General features: G+C 44.3%; 1 protein-coding gene across 1 annotated transcript in view; it reads right to left on the bottom strand.

Moving 5' to 3' along the window:
- pds5b (PDS5 cohesin associated factor B) overlaps positions 1-19,906 on the bottom strand; it is a 101,565-nt gene that overhangs the window by 13,289 nt on the left and 68,370 nt on the right. The window contains exons 26-32 of the mRNA XM_046316885.1: positions 19,127-19,241; positions 14,484-14,616; positions 14,155-14,274; positions 9,981-10,043; positions 6,134-6,279; positions 5,422-5,491; positions 551-951 (exon numbers count right to left, since the gene is read on the bottom strand). Coding sequence (XP_046172841.1) covers positions 551-951; positions 5,422-5,491; positions 6,134-6,279; positions 9,981-10,043; positions 14,155-14,274; positions 14,484-14,616; positions 19,127-19,241 — 1,048 coding nt within the window. The remainder of the gene's footprint in view (positions 1-550; positions 952-5,421; positions 5,492-6,133; positions 6,280-9,980; positions 10,044-14,154; positions 14,275-14,483; positions 14,617-19,126; positions 19,242-19,906) is intronic.

Genomic DNA, 19,906 nt, shown 5'->3' with positions numbered 1-19,906 from the left:
TGGGAGACTAGTCAGGATCGAGGGAAAGATGAACGGAGCAAAGTACAGAGAGATCCTTGATGGTCCTTCTGTAGCTCAGTTGGTAGAGCATGGTGCTTGTAACGCCAGGGTAGTGGGTTCGATTCCCGGGACCACCCATACGTAGAATGTATGCACACATGACTGTAAGTCGCTTTGGATAAAAGCGTCTGCTAAATGGCATATATTAAAACCCGCTCCAGAGCACTCAGGACCTCCGATTGGGTCAACGACCCTAAGCACACAGCCAAGACAACGCAGGAGTGGCTTCGGGACATATCTCTGAATGTCCTTGAGTGGCCCCGCCAGAGATCGATCTTGAACCCGATCGAACATCTCTGGAGAGACCTGAAAATAACTATGCAGCGACGCTAGGCTGTAACATAACAAAATGTGGACAAAGGGGGGTTCGAATACTTTCTGAATGCAATGTTTACGAATGCATGTCAACAGAACAGTAACAGATCTTACAGGATGGTATATGAGGTGACTACATCACATATCAAGGAGAAAACACCAAATGCCCTCTGACCTCTGTGTTGATCTCCTTGCCGCCCGCGCTGGTCTTCCTCCCTTAGTCTTCAGCTCCATATTCTCCTCTTCTTCCTCTTCCTCCTCTTCTTCCTCCTCTCCTCCCTCATCCTCTTCTTCAGGGGGAGGAGTTGCCTTCTTCCGGCCCCGGCCCCTCCCCTTAGCTGGAGTTTCCTGATTGGCTGGCGCGGCCTTCGTGGACCGCCCCCTACGCCCTTTTTTGGGCGGGCTGTTCTGCTCGTCTTCCGTCTGGGCGTCGCCGAGTCGGGACTCCTCTCCCCATTGGTCCTCGGGGTCAACTGCTACTGCCTTCTTGCGGCCGCGCTTGGGTTTAGGAGAAGGGTTGTCATCAAGGTTACTGGAGGCGGCGCCTCGTTTACGGCCCCGGGGTTTGTCACTGTCCTGTAAAGAAGGCCGTATTGTCAACGAAGTGCTATTTGACTGTAAGGAGACAGTAGTGTCAACGAAGTGCTATTTGACTGTAAGGAGACAGTAGTGTCAACAAAGTGCTATTTGACTGTAAGGAGACAGTAGTGTCAACGAACTGCTATTTGACTGTAAGGAGACAGTAGTGTCAACGAAGTGCTATTTGACTGTAAGGAGACAGTAGTGTCAACGAACTGCTATTTGACTGTAAGGAGACAGTAGTGTCAACGAACTGCTATTTGACTGTAAGGAGACAGTAGTGTCAACGAAGTGCTATTTGACTGTAAGGAGACAGTAGTGTCAACGAACTGCTATTTGACTGTAAGGAGACAGTAGTGTCAACGAACTGCTATTTGACTGTAAGGAGACAGTAGTGTCAACGAACTGCTATTTGACTGTAAGGAGACAGTAGTGTCAACGAAGTGCTATTTGACTGTAAGGAGACAGTAGTGTCAACGAAGTGCTATTTGACTGTAAGGAGACAGTAGTGTCAACGAAGTGCTATTTGACTGTAAGGAGACAGTAGTGTCAACGAAGTGCTATTTGACTGTAAGGAGACAGTAGTGTCAACGAAGTGCTATTTTACATTTACATTTAAGTCATTTAGCAGACGCTCTTATCCAGAGCGACTTACAAATTGGTGCATTCACCTTATGACATCCAGTGGGACAGTCACTTAACAATAGTGCATTTGACTGTAAGGAGACAGTAGTGTCAACGAAGTGCTATTTGACTGTAAGGAGACAGTAGTGTCAACGAAGTGCTATTTGACTGTAAGGAGACAGTAGTGTCAACGAAGTGCTATTTGACTGTAAGGAGACAGTAGTGTCAACGAAGTGCTATTTGACTGTAAGGAGACAGTAGTGTCAACGAACTGCTATTTGACTGCAAGGAGACAGTAGTGTCAACGAAGTGCTATTTGACTGTAAGGAGACAGTAGTGTCAACGAACTGCTATTTGACTGTAAGGAGACCGTAGTGTTAACGAAGTGCTATTTGACTGTAAGGAGACAGTAGTGTCAACGAAGTGCTATTTGACTGTAAGGAGACAGTAGTGTCAACGAAGTGCTATTTGACTGCAAGGAGACAGTAGTGTCAACGAAGTGCTATTTGACTGTAAGGAGACAGTAGTGTCAACGAACTGCTATTTGACTGTAAGGAGACAGTAGTGTCAACGAAGTGCTATTTGACTGTAAGGAGACAGAAGTGTCAACGAAGTGCTATTTGACTGTAAGGAGACAGTAGTGTCAACGAAGTGCTATTTGACTGTAAGGAGACAGTAGTGTCAACGAACTGCTATTTGACTGTAAGGAGACAGTAGTGTCAACGAAGTGCTATTTGACTGTAAGGAGACAGTAGTGTCAACGAAGTGCTATTTGACTGTAAGGAGACAGTAGTGTCAACGAACTGCTATTTGACTGCAAGGAGACAGTAGTGTCAACGAAGTGCTATTTGACTGTAAGGAGACAGTAGTGTCAACGAACTGCTATTTGACTGTAAGGAGACCGTAGTGTTAACGAAGTGCTATTTGACTGTAAGGAGACAGTAGTGTCAACGAAGTGCTATTTGACTGTAAGGAGACAGTAGTGTCAACGAAGTGCTATTTGACTGTAAGGAGACAGTAGTGTCAACGAAGTGCTATTTGACTGTAAGGAGACAGTAGTGTCAACGAACTGCTATTTGACTGTAAGGAGACAGTAGTGTCAACGAACTGCTATTTGACTGTAAGGAGACAGTAGTGTCAACGAAGTGCTATTTGACTGTAAGGAGACAGTAGTGTCGACTGAGTGCTATTTGACTGTAAGGAGACAGTAGTGTCAACGAAGTGCTATTTGACTGTAAGGAGACAGAAGTGTCAACGAAGTGCTATTTGACTGCAAGGAGACAGTAGTGTCAACGAAGTGCTATTTGACTGTAAGGAGACAGTAGTGTCAACGAACTGCTATTTGACTGTAAGGAGACAGTAGTGTCAACGAAGTGCTATTTGACTGTAAGGAGACAGTAGTGTCAACGAAGTGCTATTTGACTGTAAGGAGACAGTAGTGTCAACGAAGTGCTATTTGACTGTAAGGAGACAGTAGTGTCAACGAACTGCTATTTGACTGTAAGGAGACAGTAGTGTCAACGAACTGCTATTTGACTGTAAGGAGACAGTAGTGTCAACGAACTGCTATTTGACTGTAAGGAGACAGTAGTGTCAACGAAGTGCTATTTGACTGTAAGGAGACAGTAGTGTCAACGAAGTGCTATTTGACTGTAAGGAGACAGTAGTGTCAACGAAGTGCTATTTGACTGTAAGGAGACAGTAGTGTCAACGAAGTGCTATTTGACTGTAAGGAGACAGTAGTGTCAACGAAGTGCTATTTGACTGTAAGGAGACAGTAGTGTCAACGAACTGCTATTTGACTGTAAGGAGACAGTAGTGTCAACGAAGTGCTATTTTACATTTACATTTAAGTCATTTAACAGACGCTCTTATCCAGAGCGACTTACAAATTGGTGCATTCACCTTATGACATCCAGTGGGACAGTCACTTAACAATAGTGCATTTGACTGTAAGGAGACAGTAGTGTCAACGAAGTGCTATTTGACTGTAAGGAGACAGTAGTGTCAACGAAGTGCTATTTGACTGCAAGGAGACAGTAGTGTCAACGAAGTGCTATTTGACTGTAAGGAGACAGTAGTGTCAACGAAGTGCTATTTGACTGTAAGGAGACAGTAGTGTCAACGAAGTGCTATTTGACTGTAAGGAGACAGTAGTGTCAACGAAGTGCTATTTGACTGTAAGGAGACAGTAGTGTCAACGAAGTGCTATTTGACTGTAAGGAGACAGTAGTGTCAACGAACTGCTATTTGACTGCAAGGAGACAGTAGTGTCAACGAAGTGCTATTTGACTGTAAGGAGACAGTAGTGTCAACGAACTGCTATTTGACTGTAAGGAGACCGTAGTGTTAACGAAGTGCTATTTGACTGTAAGGAGACAGTAGTGTCAACGAACTGCTATTTGACTGTAAGGAGACAGTAGTGTCAACGAAGTGCTATTTGACTGTAAGGAGACAGTAGTGTCAACGAAGTGCTATTTGACTGTAAGGAGACAGTAGTGTCAACGAACTGCTATTTGACTGCAAGGAGACAGTAGTGTCAACGAAGTGCTATTTGACTGTAAGGAGACAGTAGTGTCAACGAACTGCTATTTGACTGTAAGGAGACCGTAGTGTTAACGAAGTGCTATTTGACTGTAAGGAGACAGTAGTGTCAACGAAGTGCTATTTGACTGTAAGGAGACAGTAGTGTCAACGAAGTGCTATTTGACTGTAAGGAGACAGTAGTGTCAACGAAGTGCTATTTGACTGTAAGGAGACAGTAGTGTCAACGAAGTGCTATTTGACTGTAAGGAGACAGTAGTGTCAACGAAGTGCTATTTGACTGTAAGGAGACAGTAGTGTCAACGAAGTGCTATTTGACTGTAAGGAGACAGTAGTGTCAACGAAGTGCTATTTGACTGTAAGGAGACAGTAGTGTCAACGAACTGCTATTTGACTGTAAGGAGACAGTAGTGTCAACGAACTGCTATTTGACTGTAAGGAGACAGTAGTGTCAACGAAGTGCTATTTGACTGTAAGGAGACAGTAGTGTCGACTGAGTGCTATTTGACTGTAAGGAGACAGTAGTGTCAACGAAGTGCTATTTGACTGTAAGGAGACAGAAGTGTCAACGAAGTGCTATTTGACTGTAAGGAGACAGTAGTGTCAACGAAGTGCTATTTGACTGTAAGGAGACAGTAGTGTCAACGAACTGCTATTTGACTGTAAGGAGACAGTAGTGTCAACGAACTGCTATTTGACTGTAAGGAGACAGTAGTGTCAACGAACTGCTATTTGACTGTAAGGAGACAGTAGTGTCGACTGAGTTGGATTTGACAGTTTGTTACTTTGAGGGTAACTGACTCAACGCTTGTTTGGGTTACCCAAGAACAAATAGATATATTTCCAAGTGAAAATACACTTTCTCAGCAAATGAGTCTTACTTATTCTTTATCCCCTTACACTGTGTATAAGACAGTAGTTTTGGAATTGTTAGCTAGATTACTCGTTGGTTATCACTGCATTGTCGGAACTAGAAGCACAAGCATTTCGCTACACTCGCATTAACATCTGCTAACCATGTGTATGTGACCAATAACATGTGATTTGATTTGACTTAGTGGCATAGTAAAAGGACATGTTGTGGATTCCTTCCCCTGTAAACAGTGTATGGATAAAGGTACGGACAGAAACCATTGCTTTGGTTTTACCCCGGCCACTGTTTACCAATGCTAACGTTTTAGCATTTGTGATATAAAAACCAATGCGGGTCAATATCCCTGATATTAGCATTTTCACATTTCATGTACAAATCATCTTAAAAAGAACTTCATGGAGCTACACAATACATTTCAGACTCACCTTTGTGTCGGAGGCGTCTCCTTTCTTCATGATATCTTCATTCTCACTGTGGTCCTCTGCACTGTCATGTCTGGGACAGGGAGACAGGAGGACAGGTTAGAGACACTCATGTCTGGGACAGGGAGGTCAGGAGGACAGGTTAGAGAGACTCATGTCTGGGACAGGGAGACAGGAGGACAGGTTAGAGACACTCATGTCTGGGACAGGGAGACAGGAGGACATTGTTAGAGACACTCATGTCTGGGACAGGGAGGTCAGGAGGACAGGTTAGAGACACTCATGTCTGGGACAGGGAGACAGGAGGACATTGTTAGAGACACTCATGTCTGGGACAGGGAGACAGGAGGACATTGTTAGAGACACTCATGTCTGGGACAGGGAGGTCAGGAGGACAGGTTAGAGACACTCATGTCTGGGACAGGTTAGAGACACTCATGTCTGGGACAGGTTAGAGACACTCATGTCTGGGACAGGGAGGCAGGAGGACAGGTTAGAGAGACTCATGTCTGGGACAGGGAGGCAGGAGGACAGGTTAGAGAGACTCATGTCTGGGACAGGGAGGCAGGAGGACAGGTTAGAGAGACTCATGTCTGAGACAGGGAGGCAGGAGGACAGGTTAGAGAGACTCATGTCTGGGACAGGTTAGAGACACTCATGTCTGGGACAGGGAGGCAGGAGGACAGGTCAGGTCTAGGGTAAGAGGTGTGTGTACCTGGTCTTGGTGCGTTGAGGAGAGCTGGGGTTTGAGGTACTATCCTCGTTGCTAGCCGTCTCCATGCGTGATGCTTTACTCTGGATGGGTTTGCCTGCTGAGGCCAGGGGCTTGTTCACCGCTCCTAACACGTTAGCTGCTTTAGGCTGGGGGGGGGGAGGGGGATATGTAGAGGTGAGGGGAGGGGGATATGTAGAGGTGAGGGGGAGGGGGATATGTAGAGGTGAGGGGGAGGGGGATATGTAGAGGTGAGGGGGAGGGGGATATGTAGAGGGGGAGAGAGGGGGGATATGTAGAGGTGAGGGAGGAGAGAGGAGAGATATGTAGGGGTGAGGGGGAGAGAGGGGGATATGTAGAGGTGAGGGGGAGAGAGGGGATGTGTAGGGGTGAGGAGAGATGTGTAGAGGTGAGGGGGAGAGAGGGGGATGTGTAGGGGTGAGGAGAGATGTGTAGAGGTGAGGGAGGAGAGAGGGGGATGTGTAGGGGTGAGGGAGGGAGGATGTGTAGGGGTGAGGGAGAGAGAGGGGGATGTGTAGGGGTGAGGGAGGAGAGAGGAGAGATATGTAGGGGTGAGGGAGGAGAGAGGGGATGTGTAGGTGTGAGGGAGGGAGGATGTGTAGTGGTGATGGAGGAGAGATGTGTAGGGGTGAGGGAGAGAGAGGGGGATGTGTAGGGGTGAGGGAGGAGAGAGGAGAGATATGTAGGGGTGAGGGAGGAGAGAGGAGAGATATGTAGGGGTGAGGGAGGAGAGAGGGGGATGTGTAGGGGTGAGGAGAGATGTGTAGAGGTGAGGGAGGAGAGAGGGGGATGTGTAGGGGTGAGGGAGGAGAGAGGAGAGATATGTAGGGGTGAGGGAGGAGAGAGGGGGATGTGTAGGGGTGAGGAGAGATGTGTAGAGGTGAGGGAGGAGAGAGGGGGATGTGTAGGGGTGAGGAGAGATGTGTAGAGGTGAGGGAGGAGAGAGGGGGATGTGTAGGGGTGAGGGAGGAGAGGGGGGATGTGTAGGGGTGAGGGAGGAGAGAGGGGATGTGTAGGGTGAGGAGAGATGTGTAGAGGTGAGGGAGGAGAGAGGGGGATGTGTAGGGGTGAGGGAGGAGAGAGGAGAGATATGTAGGGGTGAGGGAGGAGAGAGGGGGATGTGTAGGGGTGAGGAGAGATGTGTAGAGGTGAGGGAGGAGAGAGGGGGATGTGTAGGGGTGAGGGAGGAGAGAGGGGGATGTGTAGGGGTGAGGGAGGAGAGAGGAGAGATATGTAGGGGTGAGGGAGGAGAGAGGGGGATGTGTAGGTGTGAGGGAGGGAGGATGTGTAGTGGTGATGGAGGAGAGATGTGTAGAGGTGAGGGAGGAGAGAGGGGGTGTGTAGGGGTGAGGGAGGGAGGATGTGTAGGGGTGAGGAGAGATGTGTAGGGGTGAGGAGAGATGTGTAGAGGTGAGGGAGGAGAGAGGGGGATGTGTAGGGGTGAGGGAGGGAGGATGTGTAGGGGTGAGGGAGGGAGGATGTGTAGGGGTGAGGGAGGAGAGAGGGAGATGTGTAGAGGTGAGGGGGATGTGTAGGGGTGAGGGAGGATGTGTGGGGGTGAAGGAGGGGGATGTATAGGGGTGAAGGAGGGAGGATGTGTGGGGGTGAAGGAGGGAGGATGTATGGGGGTGAAGGAGGGAGGATGTGTAGGGGTGAAGGAGGGAGGATGTGTAGGGGTGAAGGAGGGAGGATGTGTAGGGGTGAAGGAGGGAGGATGTGTAGGGGTGAGGGAGGGAGGATGTGTAGGGGTGAGGGAGGGAGGATGTGTAGGGGTGAGGGAGGGAGGATGTGTAGGGGTGAGGGAGGGAGGATGTGTAGGGGTGAGGGGGCACAGGGAAGAAGGGAAGAGAGGAAAGGTCAGATCAGAACAGGGGAGTCGAACTCATTTTTCTCACTTATATCTCCCCTCCAGAAATGTATTTTCTAACTTTGGTGATTATTAATTAGCCAGCTTGACACAGTGGAGACACTGCATGAATGTAGATCCATTATTTCTACACAGTTTCAATTTGGGTTTAGTAATTTTAAAGTATACTATATATATACAAAAGTATGTGGACATCCCTTCAAATGAGTGGATTCCGCTATTTCAGCCACACCTGTTGCTGCTGACAGGTGTATAAAATCGAGCACACAGTCATGCAATCTCCATAGACAAACAGTGGCAGTAGAATGGCCTCCGTGACTTTCAACGTGGCACCGTCATAGGATGCCACCTTTCCAACATGACAGTTCGTCAACTTTCTGCCCCGCTAGAAATGCCCCGGTCAACTGCAAGTGCTATTATTGTGAAGTGGAAATGTCTAGGAGCAACAACGGCTCAGCTGCAAAGTGGTAGGCCACACAAGCTCACAGAACGGGACCTCAGAGTGCTGAAGCGTGTAAAAATCATCTGTCCTCGGTTGCAACATTCACTACCGAGTTCAAAACGGCCTCAAAGCAACGTCAGCACAATAACTGTTCGTCGGGAGCTTCATAAAATGGGTTTCCATGGCCGAGCAGCCGAACACAAGCTTTAGATCACCATGTACAAAGCCAAGCGTCGGCTGGAGGGGTGTAAAGCTTGCCGCCATTGGTCTCTGGAGCAGTGGAAACGCGTTCTCTGGAGTGATGAATCACACTTCACCATCTGGCAGTACGATGGACGAATCTGGGTTTGGCAGATTCCAGGAGAGCGCTACCTGCCCAAATGTACAGTGCTAACTGTAAAGTTTGGTGGATGAGGAATAATGGTCTGGGATGTTTTTCATGGTTCGGGCTAGGCCCTTAGTTTCCAACTTTGTGGCAACAGTTTGGCGAAGGCCCTTTCCTGTTTCAGCATGACAATGCCCCTGTGCACAAAGCGAGGTAAATACAGAAGTGGTTTGTCGAGATCGGTGTGTAAGAACTTAACTGGCCTGCACAGAGCCCTGACCTCACCTCAACCCAACCAACACCTTTGGGATGAATTGGAACACCGTCTGTGAGCCAGGCCTAATCGCCCAACATCAGTGTCCGACCTCTAACATATTGTGGCTGCTCACTAACATATTGTGGCTGAATGGAAGCAAGTCCCCGCAGCAATGTTCCAACATCTAGTAGAAAGCCTTCCCAGAAGAGTGGAGGCTGTTATATCAGCGATGCTCCAACATCTAGTGGAAAGCCTTCCCAGAAGAGTGGAGGCTGTTATAACAGCGATGTTCCAACATCTAGTGGAAAGCCTTCCCAGAAGAGAGGAGGCTGTTATATCAGCGATGCTCCAACATCTAGTGGAAAGCCTTCCCAGAAGAGTGGAGGCTGTTACAGTAGCAAAGGGGGGACCAACTCCATATTAATGTCCATGACCTTGGAATGAGATGTTCAACGAGTAGGTGTCCACATACTTCTGGTCACGTAGTGTATATATTTTGTTATTTTATTACTAAAACTACCCCCCTGGGTTAGAACCCCCCCGGGTTAGACAATTTATCCCACTGTTGGCAAGGGCTCCAAATCGCTGATTCTACCAACCGAAGTCAAGCAAATTAATACCATGGGCAGTCGTCCTACCGTTAAAGCCTGTCTGAATGAATACCATGGGCAGTCGTCCTACCGTTAAAGCCTGTCTGAATGAATACCGTGGGCAGTCATCCTACCGTTAAGGCCTGTCTGAATGAATACCGTGGGCAGTCATCCTACCGTTAAGGCCTGTCTGAATGAATACCACGGGCAGTCATCCTACCGTTAAGGCCTGTCTGAATGAATACCGTGGGCAGTCATCCTACCGTTAAGGCCTGTCTGAATGAATACCGTGGGCAGTCATCCTACCGTTAAGGCCTGTCTGAATGAATACCGTGGGCAGTCATCCTACCTTTCCAGGTGTAAAGAAGGACTTCATCTCTGGGGGGAGATAGTTCTTTGTGTTGCTGAAATTCTACAGAAGAAGAGATGTTTAGTCAGAATGTGAATCCATTGAATGGTTTTATTTGCAGATTAGAGCGAGCACACACACACACACACACACACACACACACACACACACACACACACACACACACACACACACACACACACACACACACACACACACACACACACACACACACACACACACACACACACACACACACACACACACACACACACACACAGAGGTCTTCACAGATCTTTCCAAACCGGATTACCCGACCCGGGATGTTGTCGTTGATCCCGGGTCGGATCCTGCTCAGTGGCCACGGACTTCGGATTTGTGTGAAAATATGTGAAATACGGACCAGATCCCAAATTATATTTGAATAATTTAAATCTTAAAACAGCTTAGGCCTAAACCCAAATTTCACACATTTAATGATTATCCTCTTAAATTATTGTAAGGGGGTCCTAGTCTATATAAACAGGTCTCTCCTAGTCTATATAAACATGTCTCTCCTAGTCTATATAAACATGTCTCTCCTAGTCTATATAAACATGTCTCTCCTAGTCTATATAAACATGTCTCTCCTAGTCTATATAAAGAGGTCTCTCCTAGTCTATATAAACAGGTCTCTCCTAGTCTATATAAACATGTCTCTCCTAGTCTATATAAACAGGTCTCTCCTAGTCAATATAAACAGGTCTCTCCTAGTCTATATAAACAGGTCTCTCCTAGTCTATATAAACAGGTCTCTCCTAGTCTATATAAACAGGTCTCTCCTAGTCTATATAAACAGGTCTCTCCTAGTCTATATAAACAGGTCTCTCCTAGTCTATATAAACAGGTCTCTCCTAGTCTATATAAACAGGTCTCTCCTAGTCTATATAAACAGGTCTCTCCTAGTCAATATAAACAGGTCTCTCCTAGTCTATATAAAGAGGTCTCTCCTAGTCAATATAAACAGGTCTCTCCTAGTCAATATAAACAGGTCTCTCCTAGTCAATATAAACAGGTCTCTCCTAGTCAATATAAACAGGTCTCTCCTAGTCTATATAAACAGGTCTCTCCTAGTCTATATAAAGAGGTCTCTCCTAGTCTATATAAACAGGTCTCTCCTAGTCTATATAAACAGGTCTCTCCTAGTCTATATAAACAGGTCTCTCCTAGTCTATATAAACAGGTCTCTCCTAGTCTATATAAACAGGTCTCTCCTAGTCTATATAAACAGGTCTCTCCTAGTCTATATAAACAGGTCTCTCCTAGTCTATATAAACAGGTCTCTCCTAGTCTATATAAAGAGGTCTCTCCTAGTCTATATAAACAGGTCTCTCCTAGTCTATATAAACAGGTCTCTCCTAGTCTATATAAACAGGTCTCTCCTAGTCTATATAAAGAGGTCTCTCCTAGTCTATATAAACAGGTCTCTCCTAGTCAATATAAACAGGTCTCTCCTAGTCTATATAAACAGGTCTCTCCTAGTCTATATAAAGGTCTCTCCTAGTCTATATAAAGAGGTCTCTCCTAGTCTATATAAACAGGTCTCTCCTAGTCTATATAAACAGGTCTCTCCTAGTCTATATAAACAGGTCTCTCCTAGTCTATATAAAGAGGTCTCTCCTAGTCTATATAAACAGGTCTCTCCTAGTCTATATAAACAGGTCTCTCCTAGTCTATATAAACAGGTCTCTCTCCTAGTCTATATAAACAGGTCTCTCCTAGTCTATATAAACAATCTCTCCTAGTCTATATAAAGAGGTCTCTCTAGTCTATATAAACAGGTCTCTCCTAGTCTATATAAAGAGGTCTCTCCTAGTCTATATAAAGAGGTCTCTCCTAGTCTATATAAACAGGTCTCTCCTAGTCTGTATAAACAGGTCTCTCCTAGTCTATATAAACAGGTCTCTCCTAGTCTATATAAACAGGTCTCTCCTAGTCTATATAAACAGGTCTCTCCTAGTCTAAAAACAGGTCTCTGTTCAATATAAACAGGTCTCTCCTAGTCTATATAAACAGGTCACTCCTAGTCTATATAAAGAGGTCTCTCCTAGTCTATATAAACAGGTCTCTCCTAGTCAATATAAACAGGTCTCTCCTAGTCTATATAAAGAGGTCTCTCCTAGTCTATATAAACAGGTCTCTCCTAGTCTATATAAATAGGTCTCTCCTAGTCTATATAAAGAGGTCTCTCCTAGTCTATATAAACAGGTCTCTCCTAGTCTATATAAACAGGTCTCTCCTAGTCTATATAAACAGGTCTCTCCTAGTCAATATAAACAGGTCTCTCCTAGTCTATATAAACAGGTCTCTCCTAGTCTATATAAACAGGTCTCTCCTAGTCTATATAAACAGGTCTCTCCTAGTCTATATAAACAGGTCTCTCCTAGTCTATATAAACAGGTCTCTCCTAGTCAATATAAACAGGTCTCTCCTAGTCTATATAAACATGTCTCTCCTAGTCTATATAAAGAGGTCTCTCCTAGTCTATATAAAGAGGTCTCTCCTAGTCTATATAAAGAGGTCTCTCCTAGTCAATATAAACAGGTCTCTCCTAGTCTATATAAAGAGGTCTCTCCTAGTCTATATAAACAGGTCTCTCCTAGTCAATATAAACAGGTCTCTCCTAGTCTATATAAACAGGTCTCTCCTAGTCTATATAAAGAGGTCTCTCCTAGTCTATATAAAGAGGTCTCTCCTAGTCTATATAAAGAGGTCTCTCCTAGTCTATATAAAGAGGTCTCTCCTTGTCAATATAAACAGGTCTCTCCTAGTCAATATAAACAGGTCTCTCCTAGTCTATATAAACAGGTCTCTCCTAGTCTATATAAAGAGGTCTCTCCTAGTCTATATAAACAGGTCTCTCCTAGTCTATATAAAGAGGTCTCTCCTAGTCTATATAAAGAGGTCTCTCCTAGTCTATATAAACAGGTCTCTCCTAGTCAATATAAACAGGTCTCTCCTAGTCTATATAAAGAGGTCTCTCCTAGTCTATATAAACAGGTCTCTCCTAGTCTATATAAAGAGGTCTCTCCTAGTCTATATAAAGAGGTCTCTCCTAGTCTATATAAAGAGGTCTCTCCTTGTCAATATAAACAGGTATCCCCTAGTCTATATAAAGTATGTCCAAGTCTATATAAACAGGTCTCTCCTGGTCTATATAAACAGGTCTCTCCTGGTCTATATAAACAGGTCTCTCCTGGTCTATATAAACAGGTCTCTCCTAGTCTATATAAAGTGGCTTTCTGAAACATTAAGTTGTTCTTTGCTGATGTGAAGATGAAACTGAATGAAAGAGGAGAAACCGACAGGTCAGTTGTCTGTACGGGCCTCATTTACCTATTAAGATATTTTATTGATTAGTTTACATTTGGTCTATTTAGTGGGCTATTTAATTTACTTAAATACATCTGTTAACTAATGTTGAATGACTCAAATCAAGTGGAATATCTCTCAGCGTAAACATGAGGCTCATTCATGCGCTACTTAAAAAATATACAAGTTATAGTATAATGCAAAATTACTGATAATATCTTCCCGATCGTCTGTATAGTTGGATAGAGAATATTTTTGTCAAACAGAGTCGTCATAGCGGGAATTACTAACCTTAACATCCCAACGGTTGGAAATGAAATGGGTGACCGCATGAATTTGAAGCTTGCTGGTCAAACAGGCTATAGCCTACCTTGAGTCTAAACCCATGTTCGTCAAAGCAGTTAAATAAGATAGATGTTAACAGTGCACAGTAAAATAGCCTACAGAACAGCCTAAGAGACGTCCTCTATGTCCTCCATCTAACTATAGGGATGTGAAAATACTAAACTATAGGGATGTCATTATGAAATTACTAAGCTATTACTACAGAAACAACCCAGAGTCCAAACTATTTTGCTGGCTTGACCTTCAATTAAGCTGGATTTGTGATATTTTGGATCCATTTGGGTCCGATACAGACAGACCCAATTTGCATCCGATTCTCGCTCATCTCGAACATACAGTATTTCGGATAGGATCCGAATAGGTTATTGATTGTTTTGAATGAAATGTCTGGATCCTGTCGGGGTCGAGTGATAATTTCGAGGATCCAATTCGGATCTGAATTTGGTGATCTGAGAAGACCTCTAACTAAGACACCTACCTTGTCAGGCTTGGTGAAGTAGCGTGTGGGAAGGACAGGGTCTTTGGGAGACTCCAGACTGTAGGTGGTGCTCTTAGAGATGATGATGTTCATGGCCACGTCACACACCGTGTACAACTTCTGTAGAGGGAAAGAGAGGGTGTGAGAGTGTGTGTGTGTGTGAGCGTGAATCTGTATGTGTGAGCGTGAATCTTTGTGTGTGTGTGTGTGTGTGTGTGTGTGTGTGTGTGTGTGTGTGTGTGTGTGTGTGTGTGTGTGTGTGTGTGTGTGTGTGTGTGTGTGTGTGTGTGTGTGTGTGTGTGTGTGTGTGTGTGTGTGTGTGTGTGTACCTCGTTGATCTTGGCGTCGGCAGGAGCCTGTGCATCCTTGGTCTGTTTGATGTTCTCCACCATCTTCCTGATGAAGGCATGGCTGTTGTTCTCATTCTTAGACATGATGATCTCCAGGATGAACCACAGAGACCTGGGGAGGGGGAGAGGAGGTGGGAGGAGTGGAGAGGTGGGAGGATTGGAGGAGGCAGGCGGAGTGGAGAAGGGGAGGAGGAGGGAGGGAGGGAGGAGTGGAGGAGGGAGGGTGGATGGGATGGAGGAGTGGAGGGGGAGGAGGAGGGAGGAGGAGGAGGAGTGGAGGGAGGGAGGAGGAGGGAGGGAGGAGGAGGAGGGGGGAGGGAGGAGTGGAGGGGGAGAAGGAGGGAGGGAGGAGGAGGGAGGGAGGAGTGGAGGAGTGGAGGAGGAGGGAGGGAGGAGTAGAGGAGGAGGAGGAGGAGGGAGGAGTAGAGGAGGAGGAGGGAGGGAGGAGTAGAGGAGGAGGAGGGAGGGAGGAGGTTATAGCATTTGTATCAGATATTACTCTCATCAGTTCATTATAATCATCTATGTGTTTTATGTCTCTGCGTTTTTTCTGCGCTGATGATGTTAGATAATATGACTGCCGATCAAACTGGCTGAATTAAGAGAGAGAACGATGGATGAGAGGGCTTGAGAAAGGACAGCATCCCAAAAAGACACTGATATGTCAACACAGCAGACTATATATGGTCCTTCTGTAGCTCAGTTGGTAGAGCATGGCGCTTGTAACGCCAGGGTAGTGGGTTCGATCCCCGGGACCACCCATACGTAGAATGTATGCACACATGACTGTAAGTCGCTTTGGATAAAAGCGTCTGCTAAATGGCATATATTATTATTATATTATATATATATAACAGCAGACAATATATAACAGCAGACTATATATAACAGCAGACTATATATAACAGCAGACTATATATAACAGCAGACAATATATAACAGCAGACTATATATAACAGCAGACTATATATAACAGCAGACTATATATGACAGCAGACAATATATAACAGCAGACAATATATAACAGCAGACTATATATAACAGCAGACTATATATAACAGCAGACTATATATAACAGCAGACTATATATAACAGCAGACAATATATAACAGCAGACTATATATAACAGCAGACTATATATAACAGCAGACTATATATAACAGCAGACTATATATGACAGCAGACAATATATAACAGCAGACAATATATAACAGCAGACTATATATAACAGCAGACTATATATGACAGCAGACTATATATAACAGCAGACTATATATAACAGCAGACTATATATAACAGCAGACAATATATAACAGCAGACTATATATAACAGCAGACAATATATAACAGCAGACAATATATAACAGCAGACTATATATAACAGCAGACTATATATAACAGCAGACTATATATGACAGCAGACAATATATAACAGCAGACAATATATAACAGCAGACTATATATGACAGCAGACTATATATAACAGCAGACTATATATAACAGCAGACTATATATAACAGCAGACAATGACAGCAGACAATGACAGCAGATTATATATAACAGCAGACAATGACAGCAGACAATGACAGCAGATTATATATAACAGCAGACAATGACAGCAGACTATATATAACAGCAGACAATGACAGCAGACAATGACAGCAGATTATATATAACAGCAGACAATGACAGCAGACTATATATAACAGCAGACAATGACAGCAGACTATATATAACAGCAGACAATGACAGCAGACAATGACAGCAGACTATATATAACAGCAGACAATGACAGCAGACAATGACAGCAGACTATATATAACAGCAGACTATATATAACAGCAGACTATATATAACAGCAGACTATGACAGCAGACTATATATAACAGCAGACTATATATAACAGCAGACTATATATAACAGCAGACAATGACAGCAGACAATGACAGCAGACAATATATAACAGCAGACAATGACAGCAGACTATATATAACAGCAGACAATGACAGCAGACAATGACAGCAGACTATATATAACAGCAGACAATGACAGCAGACAATGACAGCAGACAATGACAGCAGACTATATATAACAGCAGACAATGACAGCAGACAATATATAACAGCAGACAATGACAGCAGACAATGACAGCAGACAATATATAACAGCAGACAATGACAGCAGACAATGACAGCAGACAATATATAACAGCAGACAATGACAGCAGACTATGACAGCAGACAATATATAACAGCAGACAATGACAGCAGACTATATATAACAGCAGACAACAGACAATGACAGCAGACTATATATAACAGCAGACAATGACAGCAGACTATGACAGCAGACTATATATAACAGCAGACAATGACAGCAGACAATAACAGCAGACAATGACAGCAGACAATGACAGCAGACTATATATAACAGCAGACAATGACAGCAGACAATGACAGCAGACAATGACAGCAGACTATATATAACAGCAGACAATAACAGCAGACTATATATAACAGCAGACATTAACAGCAGACTATATATAACAGCAGACAATGACAGCAGACAATGACAGCAGACTATATATAACAGCAGACAATGACAGCAGACAATGACAGCAGACTATATATAACAGCAGACAATAACAGCAGACAATGACAGCAGACTATATATAACAGCAGACAATGACAGCAGACAATGACAGCAGACAATGACAGCAGACTATATATAACAGCAGACTATATATAACAGCAGACTATATATAACAGCAGACAATGACAGCAGACTATATATAACAGCAGACAATGACAGCAGACTATATATAACAGCAGACTATGACAGCAGACTATATATAACAGCAGACAATGACAGCAGACAATGACAGCAGACTATATATAACAGCAGACAATAACAGCAGACAATGACAGCAGACTATATATAACAGCAGACAATGACAGCAGACAATGACAGCAGACTATGACAGCAGACTATATATAACAGCAGACTATATATAACAGCAGACAATGACAGCAGACTATGACAGCAGACTATATATAACAGCAGACTATATATAACAGCAGACAATAACAGCAGACTATGACAGCAGACTATATATAACAGCAGACTATATATAACAGCAGACAATGACAGCAGACAATGACAGCAGACTATATATATAACAGCAGACAATGACAGCAGACAATGACAGCAGACTATATATAACAGCAGACAATGACAGCAGACAATGACAGCAGACAATGACAGCAGACTATATATAACAGCAGACAATGACAGCAGACTATATATAACAGCAGACAATGACAGCAGACTATGACAGCAGACTATATATAACAGCAGACAATGACAGCAGACTATATATGACAGCAGCCAATGACAGCAGACTATATATGACAGCAGACAATGACAGCAGACAATGACAGCAGACAATGACAGCAGACTATATATGACAGCAGACAATGACAGCAGACAATGACAGCAGACTATATATGACAGCAGCCAATGACAGCAGACAATGACAGCAGCCAATGACAGCAGACTATATATGACAGCAGACAATGACAGCAGACTATATATAACAGCAGACAATGACAGCAGACAATGACAGCAGACAATGACAGCAGACAATGACAGCAGACTATATATAACAGCAGACAATGACATCAGACTATATATAACAGCAGACAATGACAGCAGACTATATATGACAGCAGACAATGACAGCAGACTATATATAACAGCAGACAATGACAGCAGACAATGACAGCAGACTATATATAACAGCAGACTATATATATAACAGCAGACTATATATATAACAGCAGACTATATATAACAGCAGACTATATATAACAGCAGACTATATATAACAGCAGACTATATATAACAGCAGACTATATATAACAGCAGACTATATATAACAGCAGACAATGACAGCAGACTATATATGACAGCAGACAATGACAGCAGACTATATATGACAGCAGACAATGACAGCAGACTATAAATAACAGCAGACAATGACAGCAGACTATATAACAGCAGACAATGACAGCAGACTATATATAACAGCAGACAATGACAGCAGACAATGACAGCAGACAATGACAGCAGACAATGACAGCAGACTATATATAACAGCAGACAATGACAGCAGACTATATATGACAGCAGCCAATGACAGCAGACTATATATGACAGCAGCCAATGACAGCAGCCAATGACAGCAGACTATATATGACAGCAGCCAATGACAGCAGACTATATATGACAGCAGCCAATGACAGCAGACTATATATGACAGCAGACAATGACAGCAGACTATATATGACAGCAGACAATGACAGCAGACTATATATGACAGCAGACAATGACAGCAGTCTATATATGACAGCAGACAATGACAGCAGACTATATATAACAGCAGACAATGACAGCAGACAATGACAGCAGACAATGACAGCAGACTATATATAACAGCAGACAATGACAGCAGACAATGACAGCAGACTATATATAACAGCAGACAATGACAGCAGACTATATATAACAGCAGACAATGACAGCAGACTATAAATGACAGCAGACTATAACAGCAGACTCACTCCTTGATGTCTTTGAGCTGTTCAATGTCCTGGACCTTGATGTAGTCTGGGTCGTGGACCAGCAGGTGGATGGCATAGGGGACCACATACTCAGGGAGCAGAGAGAACAACTTCTCTGCAATATATATATAAAAAACAACACACAGAAAGGTTATACGCACCCTGGTCCAACAGTAACAACAGCCCACTAGTCAGTCACTGGCCTGGGGCAGGTAAACATGCATTGGGCCAGTGGATCTAATCAGTCACTGGCCTGGGGCAGGTAAACATGCATTGGGCCAGTGGATCTAGTCAGTCACTGGCCTGGGGCAGGTAAACATGCATTGGGCCAGTGGATCTAGTCAGTCACTGGCCTGGGGCAGGTAAACATGCATTGGGCCAGTGGATCTAGTCAGTCACTGGCCTGGGGCAGGTAAACATGCATTGGGCCAGTGGATCTACACAGTCACTGGCCTGGGGCAGGTAAACATGCATTGGGCCAGTGGATTTAGTCAGTCACTGGCCTGGGGCAGGTAAACATGCATTGGGCCAGTGGATCTAGTCAGTCACTGGCCTGGGGCAGGTAAACATGCATTGGGCCAGTGGATCTACACAGTCACTGGCCTGGGGCAGGTAAACATGCGTTGGGCCAGTGGATCTAGACAGTCACTGGCCTGGGGCAGGTAAAACATGCATTGGGCCAGTGGATCTAGACAGTCACTGGCCTGGGGCAGGTAAACATGCATTGGGCCAGTGGATCTAGACAGTCACTGGCCTGGGGCAGGTAAACATGCATTGGGC

This window comes from Oncorhynchus gorbuscha, linkage group LG20 (genome assembly GCF_021184085.1).
Source record: "Oncorhynchus gorbuscha isolate QuinsamMale2020 ecotype Even-year linkage group LG20, OgorEven_v1.0, whole genome shotgun sequence".
Lineage (NCBI taxonomy): Eukaryota > Metazoa > Chordata > Actinopteri > Salmoniformes > Salmonidae > Oncorhynchus > Oncorhynchus gorbuscha.
The sequence above is the reverse complement of the archived record's forward strand: the minus strand, read 5'-3'. Positions and strand labels throughout refer to the sequence as shown.